A 21,482-nucleotide genomic window follows, 5' to 3' on the forward strand; every position below is an offset into this window, starting at 1 on the left:
AGTTTTTGCAGTGTGATAAAAATGATCATTTTTATAGCATGACCCCAGGTGAACTTGGGCTTCAGAGCCTCCACCGTCCACCTTCTTTGCACCTCATCTGTACCTTTGTGGAGATTCTCCAGGGGCTCCAGCACTCCCCTCCGGAAGGAGGCCATGGGATCTTGAACACAGGACCGAAGGCTCAGCATGCTCTGTAGGTGAGGCTCCCGGAGAAGCTGCTCCCGATAGGCTGCCAGCTGCGGTGAGCGGCAGAGCAGGGCAGCAACATTGTGGACGAATTCCGGCACCAGGCAGGTGTAGGCATTATCTGCTTGGCAATAGTGATAGGCAACCACCTAAAAAAGAAAGATGAGAACACAGACAGGTTTACCAGTAGCAAGAGCAACAGTCATGGCTACTGTACAATCATCCTCTAACACTGTCTTCTGTCTCCCCGCTCCTCAACTTCTTCAAGTAAAAATAAAAGCTGCTAGACTTTGAAACTGCCTGATTTATCTAAGATCAGAAATTTGACCCAGTATTTCTCTTGTATATGTATGGTATCATAATTCGTAATTAAAATTTATAAATACAAATTGAGTTTTCCCTCTGGATTATAAGAAATAGGAAGCAGGCCTGAGAATAAAGATTTATATTAATCTCTCTAATATTTATTCAGCATAGAGTAGTAGAGGAAAGAGTCTGATATCGTAACAAAGCATTAGGGATAAAATAACCAGAGAAATACCATATGTTAGACTCAACAAACATATGCTCCTAAGGCATATTTTAAAAATTATTAAAAAATTATAATTTCATTATAAACATCTTATAAAAAATAAAATGACTCTGACTTAAGAATTCTCACTAAGTATTTCCTGAGCACCCAGAGAGAATCAGAATTAGATAACAGGAAGCAGAAAAAGAGTGAGATTTTTGTCAGATGCAGGTGTTAAATTCAAAGAACTTAGAAAATGTATGCATCTTAATACCGTTCACGGTCTGGCCTGTCAGGCTGGAACCTGCAATTTTAAGCTGTTTTTTTTGTGTGTTTTTTTTGCCGTACGCGGGCCTCTCACTGTTGCGGTCTCTCCCGTTGCGGAGCACAGGCTCTGGACGCGCAGGCTCAGTGGCATGGCTCACGGGCCCAGTCGCTCCGTGGCACGTGGGATCCTCCCGGACCGGGGCACGAACCTGCGTCCCCTGAATCGGCAGGCAGACTCTCAACCACTGCGCCACCAGGGAAGCCCTGTTTTCTTTTTTTTGTTTGTTTGAATTTGCACAGGATTCGCTCTATACCTTCTGGTTGTTCCCTCTGCCTCAAGGTCAAGTGCAGAGGGTGATTTTAATCTAGACCACTCTGTTGGCTCAGTACTACCTACAAAAGTGATGGGATTGTGCAGATAACAAGAAACTGCAGGGGAGATTCAGCCTGAATGTACGGAAAGCATTGACATGGTGCTCAGAACATACAAGCGCACAGTAATGTTAGCTGATGCCGCCACCACCATCATCATTGCCTTCCTTCTCCTCTTTCATCACGTCATCTCCATCAACATCACGGTCATCATCAAGGTTCTGTATACCCTCTCCTTTTCAGCTACTGGCTTTGTAACTACAGGCATTTGAAATCTGCCCTAGGAGCATGCATAGATATACCACTGGGACCCCAGCTCCTCAATCATCTCTCAGAGAACAGTCATCCACGAAAGTGTTCTGCTTTGAAATGACTCTTAATCTAGCTCTTTAACAAATGCTGGGGTTTCCCTGGTGGCGCAGTGGTTAGGAGTCTGCCTGCCAATGCAGGGGACACTGGTCAAGCCCTGGTCTAAGAAGATCCCACATGCTGGGGAGCAACTAAGCTCATGTACCACGACTACTGAACCTGCGCTCTAGAGCCCGCGAACCGCAACTACTGAGCCCGTGTGCCACAATTACTGAAGCCCATGTGCCTAGAGCCCATTCTCCGCAACAAGAGAAGCCACCACAGGGAGAAGCCCCTGCACCACACCAAAGAGTAGCCCCAGCTCGCCGCAACTAGAGAAAGCCCACGCGCAGCAACAAAGACCCAACGCAGCCAAAAATAAATAAATAAATAAAAATAAAAACAAAACAAAAACCCAAATGCTGGAAATGTCACTTTTTAAAAAACACCTGAAATTGTTCTCATTAAGCATTAAGAAAACTGAACAATACAGGAAATGTTACTACACATGTAAAGCTGAGGACAGGAATTGCTTGTGAGTGAAGCAATGATGTCAGAGCACAGCGTGGAACTGGAAAGGAGGAGGTGCACTTAGAAATCTCCACTCCTTTCTGTAGACAGATTGATGACCGACCTTAAGCACAACATAAGGAACCCAAAGAGAATACTTGGCAGCAATCCATCTGTGCTCTCAATGAACAGTGAATGTCAATGGTTATGCCCACAAGGACACAGATCTCCACTCTATAAAAAGCAAACAGCAAACCTCTGAATCAATATGAACTTTCATCATATTTTACCTCAATTGATTTCACATGTCGAGGCAAAGCACAGCTGAGCAAATCAGCTGTAACTTACCCTTTACCTAAAGTAACGGGATAGGAGTTTGAAGATAAAAATTCTAAAATTTAGGAAGAGGGTTCTTTTACTGATTGCATTAAAAATCATCTGCGCTCTTGGCTGTATGAGGTTTTATCTAACAAAGATCATTGCTAAAGTTGCCCCTTCTGTGGCTGCCTTTCTTTCTTTTAATTTAAAAAATTTTTAGGCATTCTAAATATAAAATCTCGATTCCTCTGAAGAATTCAGGCAGAAAGACCATTCAACATCTTCATGAAATTTGCAGTTTGACTCAGAACTGATCATCTACTAGACATTTCAAAGCAGCTACATAGTATGTAAATGTACACACAATCTGTCAAAAACACTTGGTACTTCCCCTTAAATTGTCTATTGACATTATCTACAACTTTTCCTACATATGCAAATAGGAAACAAGTCTGGGAATGTAGTTTTTTCCTGCATTCTCTCATTGTACTAGTGTTCAGTGATGGATAACAGATCACTCCCTACAGCTCTGAGGAAGTCATCACAGCCACCCATACTCAGTCACTATTATTACAACTTCTTGGTTCAGAATTAGTCCACCCTCAATAAATCAGCAGGTAAAACCTTTCTGCTTGGTGAACTCTTGTCTCTCACAATGACCTGTTGAAATTTCATTTTCAGCTATGTTTTTCTTGTTATTAATTTTTTTCCATCTCACATTTTCCTTATGTTAAATCTCTATACTTTTGATTAAAACAATTCTATCCAAAATATATCTAATATAACCAAAACTGTAGTAATTCTTTGAAGAGGACAGTGAGTAACTTTTAGATTACTGCTGTGAGGGAGGAAAAAAAAGGCCAGGTTTGTAGACTATACAGACCAAAAAAAAAAAGAAGACTGGAGGTCAGTATCGCCTTGGGTATAAAAAGGTTTTGATTTAAAGCTATACACAAGAAATGATACAACTAAGCAAAATCCTCATCAAAGACCTTAATCAAATGACTGAATGGCAGCAAACCTGTCAGGCTTGTGTTAAAAGTCCCAGGCCTTCACTCTTTAAAGATTCTTTTCTACTTCAAATGAATAATCTGTGACAGGATTAAGCTAACCTCACATAAAGAAAAGGCAGCTTTGAATATCTGGAACTCATTTGGACATAAAAATTTAATTTACATCATGACTGGCATTTGCATTACTTAAATTCTAATGTTGTCACTGACCTTCCTTCAGGTCTGCTCTCATATTCTTATTCCCTGTCTCCTTCTCATCACTTCTTGAATGCCCTCACCACCACCTGATTGATTTCTGACTCAGCGCATCCCTTCCAACACTTCGGGTTACTTTGGCTTTTTGTGTTTCTAGGGACCTGAAGGCTCAGTGTCAAAAACTACTTTCTCTGCCTTTTCTCCTGTCCCTCAACTCTGACTCTAATCCCCATCCTGGGACTGGAAGCTAAGAATAATTCCAGACTTGGGTTCGGCCTCAGTAATTTTCCAGCTTGGAGCTCTAACTTTTTTTTTTGTCAGTAGGACTTTTATTTATTTTTTTTAAAACTTTTAATTTTGAGCTAATTTTAGACTTAAATGTTGCAAAAAGATGTGAGTTTCCGTATATCCCTTACCCAGCTTCCCTTAACATTTTATATAACCGTAGCATAATGATCAAAACCAGGAAATAACACTGGCACAACACTATTAACTAAAGGCGGTATTCGAATTTTGTCAGTTTTCCACTAAAGACCTTTTTCTGTTCCAGCATTCTAACCAGGACCCCGTGTTGCATTTAGTTGTCATTTCTCCTGAGACTCCTGTAGTCCGTAAGAGCTCCTCAGTCTTTGTCTTTCATGACCTTGACACTTTTGAAGAGTCCTGATCTGTTATTTTGTTGAATATCAGTCAACGTGGGTTTGTCTAATGTTTTTCTCATATTCCAACTGAGACTTTTTGGCAAGAATACCACAAAAACAATGTTGGGTCACTCTCAGTGAATCATGTCATGGGGTTCATGATGGTGACATGTCTTGTTACCGGTGATGCTCACCTTGATCGCCTGGCTAAGATAAAGGTTTCTTCTACGTTTCTCTACTGTAAAGTTACTGTCTTACCCTTTGTAGTTAATAAATATCTTGGGGGAGATACTTTGAGAGAATGCAAATCCTGTTTCTCCAAAAATTTTTGCCCATTACTTTTAGTATCCATCAGTGGCTGCTGTCTGCAACATTATTATTATTGCTATGCTGTACAACACGGTGACTATAGTTAACAATACTATGCTGTATAGTTGAAAGTGGCTAGGAGAGTAGATCTTAAAAGTTCTCATCACAAGAAAAAATTCTGTAACTACAGGAGCTGATGGGTATTAACTAAACTTAGTGTGCTAATCGTTTCACAATATATACACATATCAAATCATTATGCTATACATCTTTAACTAATACAATGCTATATGTCAATTCTATCTCAGTAAAACTGGGGGAAAAGCACTATGAGAGAGGAAATATAAGATGTTGGTACAACATATCTAAGTAACTTAGGAGAGCCAGAGAAGTCTTCTTGAAAGTAAAACTTAAGCTGAGATCTAAAGGATGAGGTGGAGTGAACGGACACAGGAGTGTCCCAGGCAGAGGAAAGCAATACGTGCAAAGGCCCTCAGGCAAGACACAGCTTTACACTTTCAGGAAATCAGTTTTAGTGTGGCTACAGTGAAAGTGAGCTGGGGGTAGTAGGAGATAAGACAGAGCATAGGTTTTCATCTGGGGTGGCTTTGCTCCCCATGGGACACTTGGCAACGTCTGGAGACAGCTTTGGTCATCACAACCGGGGGTGGGAGGATGCTACTGGATAGTGGGTAGAGGCCAAGGACACTCCTATACATACTACAATAAACAGGAAGGCCCCAAACAAAGAATCCTCTGGCCCAAAATGTCAATGGTGCTGAGGCTGAGAAAACCTGAGCTAGATATAAAAGGTAAAAGCCCTTCATGCTGATACATGTGATGTTTCAAGAAGGGAGTGTGGATTCCATTTAAGGGCAAGGAGGAGCCATTGACAGGTTTTATGTAGCAAGAAGAAAAATACGTTTTAGAAAGATTACTCAGGCTTCAGTATAGAGAACAGTCTACAATTTAGTCACTCATTTAACACATATTTCTGTGCAAGGCATTGTGCTAGGAGCTGGGGATAGAGGGGTGAACAATAATTTAAATACTGACCATTCTGGTGAAGGAGACAGATAAAAAACACAAGATTGACAAAGGAATAAATAAGGTTGTTTCCCATATTCAGTATCCTGAATGTAGATGTAATCTGGGTCTCACTATAAAATTTCAGTGTTAATTTTTAGAGGAAAAAAGCCCTAGACACATTTGATAAAACATCATCTGTAGGTTACTTGTTTAGTTCTGATCACATTTCTCCTAAAATGTAAATCTTTTAAAAAATACCCAACTGGAACACAAACCAAATCTTATACCTCACTGTTGTCATTTTTTGTTTTTCTCTCTCCACGCGTGTACGTGTGGCTTAAGTCTCTGTATTATGCTCAACACACATGTGTGAACTGCTGAAATGATCATTTCCTTGGCTGATAGCTTTAACGGCAGCAGCAACAATCTCAGGAACCGTATCACTTGACATCCTCCTGATTTAGAACAGAACTAGTCTCTTGGCAAGGATGACATTTCAGTTTTCTTTCTTTCATAGATTTCCTTCGGTGAAAAAAACCTTTGCTTTTTGTATCACTGTGACACTTCTTAAAATTAGCTGGCTTCTCTAATTAGCTTTATTTCAGATGTATTAGCTTCTTAATATAAGGACTAAGCTAGTGACAATTTACCTAATGTGACAAGAGCTTCTAGATGCATAAAAACTTTTTTTAAAGACTTTTTTTTGGATGTGGACTGTTTTTAAAGTCTTTATTGAATTTGTTACAATATTGCTTCTGTTTCATATTTTGGTTTTTTGGCCTCAAGGTGTGTGGGATCTTAGCTCCTCAACCAGGGAAGCTAAGCTAAGCAAACCCGCACCCCCTGCATTGGAAGGTGAAGTCTTGACCACTGGACCACCAGGGAAGTCCTGCATAAAAACTTTTTGAAGAAGAATTTTAGGTCAGCAAAATTTCTGAAAGGTGCCCCTTCATTATGACTTCCTTACTTTAAAGCCACTCAATTATCGATAGATTTTCCAAAAGAACACTAAGCAAGAATCCTTCCTGTCACACTACAGAGGCAGCACAGTGGTTAAAAGCATGGACTCTGGAGCCTGCCTGCCTCAGTTTACATCTGGTTTCAAGTCACGTACTAGTTATCTCAGCAAGTTGTGTAACCTCAGAGCCTCTGTTTATCTGTAAAATGGAGAGAAGAAGAAGACTCATTTCATTGGGGTGAATACTGGCTCTGTATCCTAGCTCTGCTATTTACTAATAGTAAGACCTTGGGAAAATTAACTATCACTGAAGCACAGTTTCCTCATCTGTAAAATGGGGATGATAATGACCACCTCACAGGCTTAAGAATGAAGAAGTGAAATAACAAATATAATGTAAAAAGTACTAAGCTCAACACACATTAAGCCCTCAGTAAATGGAAGTCAGCCTCTCCTTGTCTGGGGAATTCTGCATGTATGATCACTTGGTGGCAACAGACCGAAAGCCTGGAAAATCTATGGTTGTTATAAAGTCACACACCCAGGAAAGGCCCCGAATGAGATCTTTGCACCGCTCTACTGTGATTATACTTCAGAACATGTAAGATTAACTGGAAATACATTTAAGAGATGTACACCTAGCAAAACCTGTTACTTCAAGTGGGAAGTGTTTCTTCAATAAATAAAATTGCTTTAAAGTTGTGACAAGAACTCTTCAATGTTCTCAATTATGAAGAAGCATAAGAAGCAGCAAGCATACTACGAAATACCAATGATAATTAATGATATACAAGCACCAACACTAAGAACTCTGGCTAGCAAATCAAGAAGTTTTTCAAGGATACTTTTAATTCTCATATATTAGCTTACTTTATCAAAATACTAACTGGTTTGAAAAGATAATTTCTGCTTACCAGTTTGTTACAGATGAGAAGCAAGGTTGTTGGCTTCTGCTCTACGCTTCTATAGCACAAACTTACACTTGAACTGCAACCTGTGGCACAATTACTGGGATAATATTCAATTTTAATCTAAGGGGCCATTTGTTTTAGATTTTTTTTGTTTAGTGTAAACTTCACAATATCCCATCTCTAGGTGTGAACAGATGTATTTATATTTTGCTTAAGGAAGAAACAAGTGTGAAATTTTAAATATGTTCCTTGAGTAAGTGTAAATAATCACTAATTTCTCACTTATAATATTTAACATTTTCCAAATATTGAACTAAACATTAATTTTAATCTAAAGGGCCATTTCTTATATAATGTTACTATGAATTTAAAAATATCCCATTTCTAGGTACAAAAGACATTTATTTATATTTTGCTTAAAGAAGGTATAACCATGGAATTTAAAATGTGATCACTTTTCAAGTAAGTATAGTCACTAATTACCTACTAAAAATAAATAACATTTTCCAAATATTGAACATAAACATCTTGGGACTTTTTCTCTTGATGAGAGAGAGGCTAAGAAGTGACAACATGGGGAGACTTTCTTTTTAGCACTCATCACCATCTGACATATTACATAATTGTTTAATTGGCCTTTTCCCACCACAAAAATGTGGGCTACATAACAGCAGGGATTGTGCCTGTCTTGTTCACTGCTTTAACTTCAATCTTGTGTTATAGGCATTCCAAGCATATATTCTAAATGAATAAATAAATGACTGTGATGATGAAAGCTCTTCAGCATTTGTGTATTTCTTTCTTTTTTTTTTTTTTAGCATTTGTGTATTTCTAAGATGACAGTTATTCTGATTGTTCTAAAGAAGAGGCAGGAGTCAGCTTACATGGAATATTTGGAAAAGTAAAACAAAGATGTCTTTTCTTCTTTTTTTTTTGGCTCCACTGGGTCTTCGTTGCTGTGCACGGGCTTTCTTTAGCTGCAGCGAGTGGGGGCTACTCTTCGTTGCGGTGTGCGGGCTTCTCATTGTGGGGGCTTCTCTTGTTGCAGAGCATGGGCTGTAGGTGTGTGGGCTTCAGTAGTTGCAGCACGCAGGCCCTAGAGCGTGCAGGTTTCAGTAGTTATGGTGCATGGGCTCAGCACTTGTGGTGCACTGGCTCTAAGGCATGTGGGCTTCAGTAGTTGTGGTGCGCAGGCTCAGTAGTTGTGGCTCGCAGGCTCTAGAGCAGAGGCTCAGTAGTTGTGGCGCACAGGCTTAGATGCTCTGCGGCATGTGGGATCTTCCTGGATCAGGGATCGAACCTGTATCCCCTGCAGTGGCAGGCGGATTCTTAACCACTGCGCCACCAGGGAAGTCCTCCAAAGATGTCTTTTAAAGTTGCACTGACTTGGCAATGAATATAAGGGAAATTTCAGACTGTTTTCAGAAGCCCGTTTATAAATGGATGTGTACCAATAAGTGGGGACAACTGAAAACGTATTTGGGGGAAACATGCTGTTTCTGGCTGTAAGCTGGACAGGATTTCTATGAGGAAATTAGAACCTTATGACATTGAAGATGGCTCCCTGTTCCTCATTACTAATTAACCATGCCAAGACATTTCTTTAAATACTGGAGACAGGCATTCTGCACTCTATACTTCTCCTTAAAATCCTCAAAAATAAGGAGAATAAGAAACAGAAATGCAAACTCCATTGATTAGGAATATTTATCTCTAATCTTAGATTATAATATATAAAGATGGAAAGTGGACGTAGGATTAAACAACCTAACAGACAGAAGAAGGTGAAACAAATGCCTGCTGGGGTAAACAACAGGAATGAGCCAAATCATCTGTCAAACCTCAGAAAAGCACAGGAGTTAGAAGCACCAGGTACTATGGAAGATGGGGGTGAGGAAGGAAGTTGCAAACACAGAAATTATTTGAAGTTTATATAAAGAGCAGTTAGATTCCCAGATATCCATCCCTATCCTGCCCAGCCAGGTGACTACCTTCCCCAAAACCCACAGGAAAGAGAAATTAAAATCACTAGAGAAACTAAAGCAGAGAATCTAGGCTTAGGAGACATAGAGTAGGTGAGGATCAGGTGCAGGACTGAAAACAAGGGGCTTAGGTAAAAGGCTGCAGCCTAAATGATGAAACTCCGCCACCTTCTCCTACTAGCTCCAGAATGTTGGCGACCAAGTTATACACCCTCCAGGAAATTGGTGGATTCTTTGCTAGAACAGGGCAAGGAAAAAACTTATGGACACTGACTTTTGGGTTTTCCCATAAAGGCTGGTGGGTCATCTTAATGCTCTATAGTTAAGCTCTCCATACATACAAGCTTCCATCAGTTTTTTGGTGCCTAACTATTAAGGAAGAGATAAGAGAACATACTACATCTATAAAACAAAAACAGTATGCTATAAAAAAGAGGGGTACAGGGACTTCCCTGGTGGTCCAGTGGTTAAGACTCCGTGCTTCCAATGCAGGGGGCTTGGGTTCAATCCCTGGTCAGGGAACTAAGATACCACATGCCATGCAGTGCTGCCAAAAACTAAACTAAAAAAAAAAAAAATTTCAGCTTCCCTTGTGGCACAGTGGTTAAGAATCCACCTGCCAATGCAGGGGACACGAGTTTGAACCCTGGTCTGGGAAGATCCTACATGCCACGGAGCACCTAAGCCAGTGCGCCACAACTACTGAGCCTGTGCTCCAGAGCCCGTGAGCCACAACTACTGAGTCTACATGCCACAACTACTGAAACCCGTGCGCCTACAGCCCGTGTTCCGCAACAAGAGAAGCCACCGCAATGAGGAGCCCGTGCACCGCAACGAAGAGTAGCCCCTGCTTGCTGCAACTAGAGAAAGCCCGCGTGCAGCAATGAAGACCTAATGCAGCCAAAAAAAAAAAAAAAAAAACTCAATTAAAAAAAAAAGAAGGGAACAAATGGGGGAAATAAAGACCTATTGGAAATTAAAACTATGATAGCCAAAAATTTTTTTGTGAAAGGACTGCTTTAGGTAATGTTGAGGAAATCTCCTAAAAGTGGATAAAACAAATAGGAAACAGAAAAGTTAAGAAGAGTAACAATATAGGAAATCTAATTTTTGACTAAAAGGAGTTGTAGAAGGAGAGAACAGAGGAAGTGGTGGTGAGAAAATTTTCAATAAATACTACAAAAGCATTTCCCTGAATCAAAAAATATCTCCAGGGCTCACTAGGTACCAACAGAATATGAAAAAAAGACCTAAGAACAGTGGTGATAAAAAGAAGATTCTGGGCTTCCCGGCGCAGTGGTTGAGAGTCCGCCTGCCGATGCAGGGGACGTGGGTTTGTGCCCCGATCTGGTAAGATCCCACATGCCACAGAGCGGCTGGGCCCGTGAGCCATGGCCGCTGAGCTTGTGCGTCCGGAGCCTATGCTCTGCAATGGGAGAGGCCACAACAGTGAGAGGCCACAACAGTGAGAGGCCCGCGTACCGCAAAAAAAAAAAAAAAAAAAAAGATTCTAAAAGCTTCTGGAGAGAAAAAAGGTATATATAAAGAATTAGGAATAAGAATAGTACCATATTATTTAATAGTAATACTGGAAGTTCAACATGAATGCCTTCAAAATTCTGAGGGAAAATAATTTTTAACCTAGACTTATGTCAAACAAAGAGTAATGTATGAGAATAGAATAAAGATGCTTTTAGGAACATTAAGTCTCAAAAAACTTACCTCCTATGCATTCCTTCTTAGGAAGCTAACAGAGGACGTGCTCCGTCAAAATAAGGAATACAATCAAGAAAGACGATGACATGGGATCAAACACAAAAGGGAAGTAACAGGAATTTCCAGGATAACAAGTAGGTGGTAAGACTTGAGAGCATCCTAGGTCCAGATTAGCTCGATGGAGAGCACTAGGATTTCCAGTGGGTGCGTGGGGGGAAATGTAACTGATGTGGAAAACTGTATTGAGAGGCATTTTACAAAGCATTAAGGCTTATGGAATGACAGCCATAGTTTTGAAGAAACATAAGCAAACTTTACAATGAGGCATTTCATAACCCAGGAAAAACAAAACTTCTCAAGAAGAAAATGTTATCTTTGGTTCCACAGTGAACCATATTTGTGTAGTATTAACACTGAAAATACTGTAACATGGATTCAGACTAAAATCATGATATAACTGTACTGAGATGGTAGAGGGAGGAAGGAAGGTGAAAGAGCTAACATTCTCAACATCCATAAGAAGAAGCAATAGATAATGTACAAAACTGATCAAAAAAGTTATAGCAGTATATGAATATTATTTAGAAACACGGAGGTGAAGATCAGAGAAACATCTCCAAATGTTGAAAGTAGCTGCCTTTGGGGAGAGGGTGGGCTCACGAGGGGAAAAGAATTTCTGGTTTTTATTATAAGTCTTTGAACATTATTTGATTTCCTAAACTATGTATATATGTTACTTTGATAAAAATAGAAAATTAAAATGCAAACATATAAAGAAGTTATGGATAGTGTGGTATAGCAGGAAGAGTTTTGAGCTAGGAATGAAAATACAAAGCTATTGATTACTTATACTGTGATCTTGGGTAAATCATACAACTTCTTTGAGTCTCAATTTCCTTATCTATTCACTGTGGGACTTTGGTTATTTCTAAGGGCCTTTCCAACAATAAGGTTCTGATTCCATAATAACGAAGTATTTTTCTAGGAACAGCAAAGAGAGAGAAACTTTTATCCATGTTCTCATGGTCCACCTGTACATACTTTTGTTCACTTTGCCAGGGGTCTGCCTACCATTGCCCCCTTGACGTTAAAATGGAACTAGCATGCCCACAACCTGAGAATCCTATTGTACCTGTGAGGCTAGTCTCCGCATGGCCTCCTCCTGCCGCCTCCGCATTTCTGGAGTTCCTGGGCAGCTTCCACTGGTGATGGATGAGTGGGCTGAAGGTGGCTGTGTGAGTGGCAGCTCTCTGTTGGCATCCATATCTGTATTAAAAAGATGAGATGTTTGCATCAGATAATCATAAAACTCTAAAGAAAGACTGGTTAAATCCCATTTGTTCTTTAATCCAGCAATTCTACTCCTAGGGGTATGTACCCAAGAGAATTAAAAACATATGTCCACGCAAAAACTTGTACACAAATGTTCAGAGAAGCAAGATTCATAATAGCTCCAAAACGGAAACAACCCAAATGTCCATCAACTGATGAATGGATAAAAGATGGTACAGTCTCACAGTCGAACATTACTCAACAATAATAAAAAGAAATGAAATACTAATATATGTTACAACATGGATAACCCTTGAAATGTTACACTCACTCAAAGAAGTCAGTTACAAAAGACCACATAGTATACGATTCTATTTATTTGAAATGCCCAGAATACGGAAATCCATAGGGACAAAAGGCAGATTAGTGGTTACCTAGGGGTAGAGATAGGGATTTAGGGGGGAAATGAAGACTGACTGCTAATGGGCATGGGATTTCTTTTAGGGGGGAATGAAAAAGTTCTAAGATTATGGTGATTGCTGCACAGCTGAGTGACTACAGTAAAAAGCAGTGAATTGAACCATTTAAACGGGTGATTTATACGGTACGTGAATTGTAGCTTAGTAAAGCTGTTTTTTAAAAATTCCATGCGTTCATGTTGTTTAGGTAACATCTTAACTACTACTAGAAATTACAGACTCTATTTATAAATGCAGACCATATTTTAAAAATGGGTACACAATAAGTAGACTGTTATTTGATGGTCAATAACTACTGAAAAGGAGAAGAAATAGGGGAAAATAGTTCTCATTTAACTCCCTACCAGTAGGACTTAATTGAGACTTCTTCCATCCAACTGGCAAAGTAAATTCCCTGGCCACTGCATAGAGCTCTGAATAAACTGTAGGGGGGTAGGTGTGGGAGACGGCAGTGAAAACGACTGAAGAAGTGTGCGCAGTAAAGTTCAGTGACTGTCACGGATTCGTGCCTGTTGTTCACTCCCTCTGTCCACCCCATTCCCCCTTATCTGGTTTTGTGGGTAATTAGTGTCTGAGTACCTTCTGTCTTCTAGCTGTTCCCTTTTGGAGAGGCCCTCCTTTTTGTCTGGGTGTCTTTACTTTCCGCTTGGTATTCAGAGAACAGTAGAAATAAAAGTTAACAGGGAGGAGCAGTCAGTGTGCACAGCGAACTGGCAACACAGACTTCTGGAATGAGCAGAGTGGGGAGGGGAGGGGTTACTCACTGAACAGCTATTTGGGGGCATGGCAGCTGTTGGCAAATGTCAAATCCAAACAGTAACTACCCTGAGACTTTCAGTGATAGGAAAATACAGTCTTGTAATTAGACCGAACGTCCCTAACTACTGTACTGAGTACACTTGTAGTTAATGTAACAATGCCTGGATTACACAACAGGTCCATTTTCACAAAATGTTTCCGTTCTCTGTACGTGTGTGTTGCGGGGTGGGTGGTGACGGTAGAGATTGATGGGGGAGTCGGGTTTGGGACGGGGTGTAGGTGGACAGCAAGATGACAGGCTAGTGCCTGCCTTGACAGCTTCTCTGTGCCTTCCCAGGGAAATGACAAGGAGGGGGCGGCTGGGGGCTGGGTGTCTGTGGGGGAAGGACAGAGCCAGGCAATGCAGTGCTGCAGGCTCAACTGCTCATGTCTTCCACAGCAGCGCTGCTCAGCGCGGAGGAGTGAGGGACAGAAGAAAGAATGACACAGGATGCAGAAACGGAGGTGGGGAGCTCCAATAATCTTCCACCTATTTTCGTTACTACTACAACTGCATCACTGACTTAAGGTTGGGAAGGCCAGTGGGATCCCAAATACACCTATCAAAGCTGAATGTAAATTAAACTGTAAAACATTAAGCCAACTCTCTCTCGATAAGATATCATTCTTATTCACTAAAGAAAAAAATTCTGCTACTGCCAGTAACATTTTCAGTGCTGGCTCATAAAGTAACAGATCAATGCCGAAAAACAGCTTGTTCTTTATCAACCACTTATTCTTTTTTTTTTTCCTCAAAGAAGTATCTTTAAATTGGTTAAGATATATTCAGTTCATATTTGTTTACAGAAATAACAAATATAAAATAGAAACATACAGATCACTGATTTTTTTTAAAAAAAGTAACATTTTTGAGCGCTAATACTTGAAAAACTTTAACCAAAACCTCGTGAGGATAATACAAGAAAGACAAAACATTTGTCCTCAAAACTAGAAAATTTGGGCTTCCCTGGTGGCACAGTCGTTGAGAGTCCGCCTGCTGATGCAGGGGACACGGGTTCGTGCCCCGGTCCGGGAGGATCACACATGCCGCGGAGCGGCTGGGCCCGTGAACCATGGCCGCTGAGCCTGCGCGTCTGGAGCCTGTGCTCTGCAACGGGAGAGGCCACAGCAGGGAGAGGCCCACGTACCACAAAAAAAAAAAAAAAAAAAAAAAAAAACTAGAAAATTTAATGAGAGCCAGTTCTAAAACAAACTGAAGTTCGATTTTATTATTAATCATTTGCATAACAGAAAATGAAAATTTTACAGATGTGTGTAGCTACTGGGGTAATTTTAAGAGTTGATTTTGTTTTTCAGAGTTAATATTTAAATACCAGTAAATGACATCAACCACTTATTCTTGACCATTCTTAAGTGGTTCGGTTAAGATGGCAGAGGTGGAATGTAGTTTGGACATCAAAGCGGACAACAAAAATTATTACATCAAATTACGACAAGGCAATGCTGGTTCTGTGTAGTTCTGATAAATATATAACCACATACTCGATCCCCTTTAACACCTTTTCAAGTTTTCTAAGTTAACTATCAGGCCAAATCTATAGTCTTGACATGTGGACATTTATCACATGAATGGGGTATTTTTAGAGTTTCTCTGGAGGTAAAAGGCAACGGATGTTAGAGAATAACTTAATGAACTATCTTTAAAGGATCTCTGCTTTGGGGAGCACATGGGCTGTTTTCTATTAACTCCTGCTCTCCCAGGCTTAGAGGGGGCACTTCCAGGCACCTTTGCTTTCAGAGAAAGCAGCTCTTCTTGCCCTTGAGCCATGATTCTACCATCTGTTATCTGCAACAGTGATTGATATACAGAGGAGTCAGAGAGACTATTACCTAGCTGGTTTTCTTTCTGACACACTCAAAAAGGTAACCTCTTGGATTACTCAGATAAAAAGTAGTCTGGTGTGATATTTAAGCTAAGTACTCTAACGAAAATACTGGACTAGGTATGGGAAGTTACTTTCAACCATGCAGACATCTTAGAATCACAGAATTTTAGCATGGGAATGAATCTTAAAGATCACCTAATCCCACTGACTTATTTTACAGATGACAAAAACCAAGGTCTAAAGAATTAAAGTAAACTTCTCAAGGTTACATAGTAAGTTTGAGCGCTGGAGCCAAACTATGGGCTCTTGACTCCCATGACATTATGCCAATCTACCTCAGATAAACTTAATCCAGAAACTAAGCATGACACTGCTCTTAAGACATGATTTCTTCCATATCGATTCTTACCATACCCTGGCAAATGGGACTCTTGATCCAACCAGTTTTCTTTCTAGACACTAGTTCTTCTACGTGTCAGATATCCGTAAGTTTACCAGAGGCAATCTGCCTACTTAACAACATGAAACAGGAATTAATTTCAACAGGAAGCCAGGATGTCTGGAGGGTGTTCAGTGAGTTCCTGTTGAGTTCCCACAGCACCGTGCTAGACTCTGTAACTACAATACTATGATCCCAAACAAACCATTTCTAGTGGTTGCTGTCTGGAAATCTGTGGTGAGCTAGATTATTGATTTGGACTAGCAGGGCAAGAGTTTCTTTTTGTTTTCTTACAACTAGCAGAAGCCAGGTAGACTGGTTCGATACATATAGTGTGTATAGGAAGAACCCCTATACATTTCTTTTTATCTCCTTTACTCAAGTGAGTTCCATCAATAAGGAGAGGGAGCACAGCAAAATGGATGACACTGGCCTCTGAAACCAGACTGCTTAGGCTCAAATTCTAGTTTCACTATTTACTGGCTACGAAACCTGGGAGGCTTACTTAACCTCTCTGAGCCTTAAACCACTTATCTGTGAAAGGAAGATAACAGGAACTACCTCTCTGAAAGAGATAAGAGGGTTGGATGAATTAATGTTTGTTAAGCTCTTAGAGAGTGCCTGGTACTAAGGACCATATAAGTATTTTAAAAACAAATAAACAGGATCCTGATGGCGATTATTAAGCTGCATCTGCCTGTGATGAAAGAAGCATAAATACATATGAGATCTCAGCATCTTTTCACACAGAAGCAGGAGAAACCCTTCAAGGACACAATGAAGTTCAAGCCCAAGCAGTGCAACACTGACATCGATCGCAAGGAAATGAAGGCCGCAAACAGATTGTGCCGGTGTGAACAGGAAGCCTGCACACAGGCTGAGCAAAAGCTGACAGTGATGGAGGCAAACAAGCTCTTATAGGCAATTGCTGTAGTCATTATCCAAAGGACAGACCAGCCAGACAGTCAGGAGGGAAGAGGCATACATTTATTCTGAGAGAAAGGTTTTTTTTCAGTCACTTTCAGGTGACTGTTGGATATGTGGGTTATTACATTCTTTCCCTGGACTCTGAGTTAATGGTCCTCACGTGCCAGTCAGGTTTTGCAGATCAGAAAATGAAAGGATATAAGACTTAATACAAAGATGCCGGAAAAAATTTCAGAGCAATGAAGCCCGGAGTTTTTTTTTTTTTTTTTTTTTTTTCGCTGCCAAGCGGCAATATTTTCAGTTCTCTTTATTTAGAATAGCTGAAAGTGGCAGAGTGGGTGACTTTCTGGGATAATCACCTCATGTGGGTTGATACTGAACATCAAAAAATTTATTACTGCGATCCATGCATGGAGGTTTTAAATAATATAGATTCCTAGACAACCCCCCCCCCCCCCCCGCTAATTCTAATTCAGTAAATCTGGTGCGGGTCCCTGGAATCTGAATTCTTATAAGGTCTCCAAGTTCTCTTACAGATATATACACGTATACAGACATGCATATATACGTATATCCCTTCGCAGCAGGCGCTGTATAGTGCCTTTAGACCGGGGGCACCAGTGTTGGTACCATACAAGAGTCATTATGACAAGTCGGGTCTAAAGAAAAAAAGGGAGGCGGCTACAAAAGAAAACTGCAGCGGGGAACAAGGCCTCCATATCCTTTCAGCTCCCGCTCCCGCGGGCGAGGCGACGGCTCATTCTACCTCCGTCCGCCAGCGCCCGGGGCCCGCAGCCGACCATTGACACGTTAGCCTCAACGCCACGGGCAGCCGTGCACTGGGCCCGGGCTCAGATCAGCACGGAGTTATTTTTAAAAAATTTTTTTTAGTGGTTTTTTTTTTAAACATCTTTATTGGGGTATAATTGCTTTACAATGGTGTGTTAGTTTCTGCTTTATAACACAGTGAATCAGCTATACATTTACATATATCCCCATGTCTCCTCCCTCTTGTGTCTCCCTCCCACCCTCCCTATCCCACCACATGGAGTTCTTTAAAAAGGGATACATACGTTTGGGGGAGGCATGTGGGCTGTCTGAGGCGATCTGTCTCATCCGTGTTCCATGGCAGCTGAGGGCCACCAGTCTGGAGACGATGGCGGTTTTGCCGAACCCAATGTTTCCCACGATCACTACTCCTTGGTTCACGCTGGCATTTGAACTCTGAAGTTGAGCATCTATTTCATGGAAAACCCAATCCCGGCCAACAAACACTGACTCTGTAGTGATGCTGGGCACTTCAAAGAGCAGCGGCTTCAGGGAGATATCTGGAGGCCTGTAAGGTGCAAAGCGAACTGGAAGGAACAATAAGAGAACACAGACCTTAGGCCAAACCATCAACATTGAGAGAAATAAACAAAAATACCAGTATGGTTTAGGAGACCACTGGGAGTTATAGTATGATGGTATTCTGGGTTATTCAGAAAATAATAAAACTCTGAATTTTGGTTCTACACAGATAAGCAATGGCACATGAGCTAGAGCTATTTGATACTGTAGCTGGCAGAACACAAGCATAGTTAAAACAGTAATAATTTACGTTATAGGCAGAAAGTCAGGGTGATATTCAAAATTATTAAGCAATGGAGATGGCCCAGGCACCGGCAATCAAGATGGATGCAAAAGTAACAAAATGCAGGGTTCTTAAGGCCTCCTTCTATGCCTGGGGATAACCTTCAAAATGTTGGATTGTGGGGAGATGCAGTGTTGGAGTTTCTGGGGGAGAGGCTGGGGTGTGGCAGGGAATCAGGATGGCTTACAGTGTCAGTCCTGTAGAAAGCGATGTAAAGAGAACTTGTGTCTTTAAAAATACCGATAAAAACAGTAATTCCTTTAAGTTCACAATGATAGTTTTTAAAAATCTAGTAAGTATATTAAGGGAAGCAAACCCCTAAAAACTGTGATGGTTTAAAAGGTTTTCAATAGTTAAGCAATCAAGGAAGCAGAAACCAAATGTTCATTTAATGTCTCTGCACCTGTAATGCTTGTATTCATGCCAACTGAAAAAAAAAAAAGATTTCTGGTTTACACACACATGTCTTAGGGACAAATCCCTATTGCTTTTCTCGAGATTTTTTTCTGTGCTTATGTAGTTGTGAGATGTGCTAAGGGCCAACCAAGCATGAGTTCTACTTGCTCTCTAAAAACACATAATAGATATAACCTGGTTTCAATGATCAACCTTCTAATTACATTGATGGTGAAACAAGTCCTGCTTGACCTCCCTTATCTGAGTTAAATGCCTTCATAACTCTTTCTTTTTTTTTTGGGCCACGCCGTGTGGCCTGTGGGATCTTAGTTCCCAGACCAGGGAACGATCCTGGGCCCCCAGCAGTGAAAGCCCGGAATCCTAACCACTGGACGACCAGGGAATTCCCTTTTTAACTGTTTCAAGAGTAGTTCTAGATGTATCTTTTTTTTTCATTTTATTATTTATTTTTTAAAAGTTCATTTTCTGTATCATTTACCTTAGCACAGTACCTTGACACACAGTAGATGCTAAATAAATGCTTACTGAAAGAATTAATTAAAAACAAGGTATTACACACTCACCCCATTTTATATTTTGAAGAATAAAGTCCGGGGGTGGGAAGGGAACGAGGACAGGAGAAAGGGAAATCATAAAGGGGGAAATCAGATCTATTAGCATTAGTATCTATTAGTACAATTAGTATATATTACTCTAGAACATACTTAAACCACTTATACATTATAAATTGGGATCTGGAGATGGCAGCTTACTCGAAAAACACACACAAGCACACTTCATGTAAACACTCATTTAAAACTGTCTGAAAGCCATTAGAATGATAGCTGAGCATTTTCAAAAAGGTAACAATTCCAGGGCTTCCCTGGTGGCGCAGTGGTTGAGAGTCTGCCTGCCGATGCAGGGGACACGGGTTCGTGCCCCAGTCCGGGAAGATCCCACATGTCGCAGAGCGGATAGGCCCGTGAGCCATGGCCGCTGAGCCTGCGCGTCCGGAGCCTATGCTCCGCAACGGGAGAGGCCACAACAGTGAGAGGCCCGCGTACCGCAAAAAAAAAAAAAAAAAAAGTAACAATTCCAAAAGTAGTACAAAAATTAAAAATATAAAGCCAAACTCTAATAATAGAAACAGTTTCCTATAAGTTTTAAAATGTCCCAAATTTTCACTAAAAAAAAAAAAGGCTGTGGAGATACACCTACATGGTTACTTATAATTTCCTGATTCACATCTCCTTATCAAAGCGTACTCTTTTAAAATACATATATAATTACAGAATTAAGTGAAAAATTAGACTTCAACTTGCTAAAAATATTCTTAATTCTAGTGTCTTAGCTAAATAGATTCTCTTTTATTTTTCTTAAACATTATTTTATTGAGCCTCACATGCCATAAAATTCACCCATTTAAAGAATACAATTTGGTGATTTTTAGTATATTCACAAAGTTGGCAACATCACTATTTAATTCCTGAACATTTCCATCATTGCCCCCCAAAAAACCACACACCCATTAGCTGTCACTCTCTAGTGTCTGTTTCCCCCAGCCCCTGGCAACCAGAGAATTTCTGTCTTTACAGATTTGCCTATTCGAGACAGTTCACATATATATTATCATATGATATAGGGTCTTTTGTGTCTGGCTTCTTTCACTTAGCATGTTTTTCAGGTTCATCCATGTTGTAGCATGTATCATTACTTCAGCCTTCTTACTGCTGAACAATATTCCATTATATGGATATATCACATTTTGTTTGTCCCATTTATCAGCTGATAAAAATTTGGGTTGTTTCCACTTTTTGTCTATTATGAATCATGCTACTATGAACATTCATTTACAAGTTTCTTCTTTTTCTTTTTTAAAATTAATGACTAATTTTTAAAAACATCTTTATTGCAGTATAAGTACTTTACAATGGTGTGTTAGTTTCTGCTGTAAAACAAAGTGAATCAGCTATACATATACATATACCCCTATATCTCCTCCCTCTTGCGTCTTCCTCCCATCCTCCCTATCCCACCCCTCTAGGTGGACACAAAGCACCAAGCTGATCTCCCTGTGCTATGCGGCTGCTTCCCACTAGCTATCTATTTTACATTTGGTAGTGTATATACGTCCATGCCACTCTCTCACGTCGTCCCAGCTTATCCTTCCCCCTCCCCATGTCCTCAAGTCCATGCTCTATGTCTGAGTCTTTATTCCTGTCCTGCCCCTAGGTTTTTCAGAACCTTTTTTTTTTTTATTATTCCATATATGTGTGTTAGCATACGGTATTTGTTTTTCTCTTTCTGACTTACTTCGCTCTGTATGACAGACTCTAGGTCCATCCACCTCACTACAAATAACTCAGTTTCGTTTCTTTTTATGGCTGAGTAATATTCCAGTGTATATATGTGCCACATCTTCCTT

At 40.4% G+C, this 21,482-nt stretch overlaps 1 protein-coding gene across 3 annotated transcripts in view; it reads right to left on the reverse strand.

Moving 5' to 3' along the window:
• TANC2 (tetratricopeptide repeat, ankyrin repeat and coiled-coil containing 2) overlaps nt 1–21,482 on the reverse strand; it is a 324,057-nt gene that overhangs the window by 73,378 nt on the left and 229,197 nt on the right. For all 3 annotated transcript variants that reach the window (XM_065896563.1, XM_065896562.1, XM_065896561.1), the window contains 3 exons: nt 18,102–18,383; nt 12,399–12,532; nt 104–335 (listed from right to left, as the gene is read on the reverse strand). In XM_065896563.1, the coding sequence (XP_065752635.1) occupies nt 104–335; nt 12,399–12,532; nt 18,102–18,383 (648 nt within the window). The remainder of the gene's footprint in view (nt 1–103; nt 336–12,398; nt 12,533–18,101; nt 18,384–21,482) is intronic.

Source organism: Phocoena phocoena, chromosome 19, assembly GCF_963924675.1.
Source record: "Phocoena phocoena chromosome 19, mPhoPho1.1, whole genome shotgun sequence".
In the NCBI taxonomy this organism is placed as follows: Eukaryota; Metazoa; Chordata; class Mammalia; order Artiodactyla; family Phocoenidae; genus Phocoena; species Phocoena phocoena.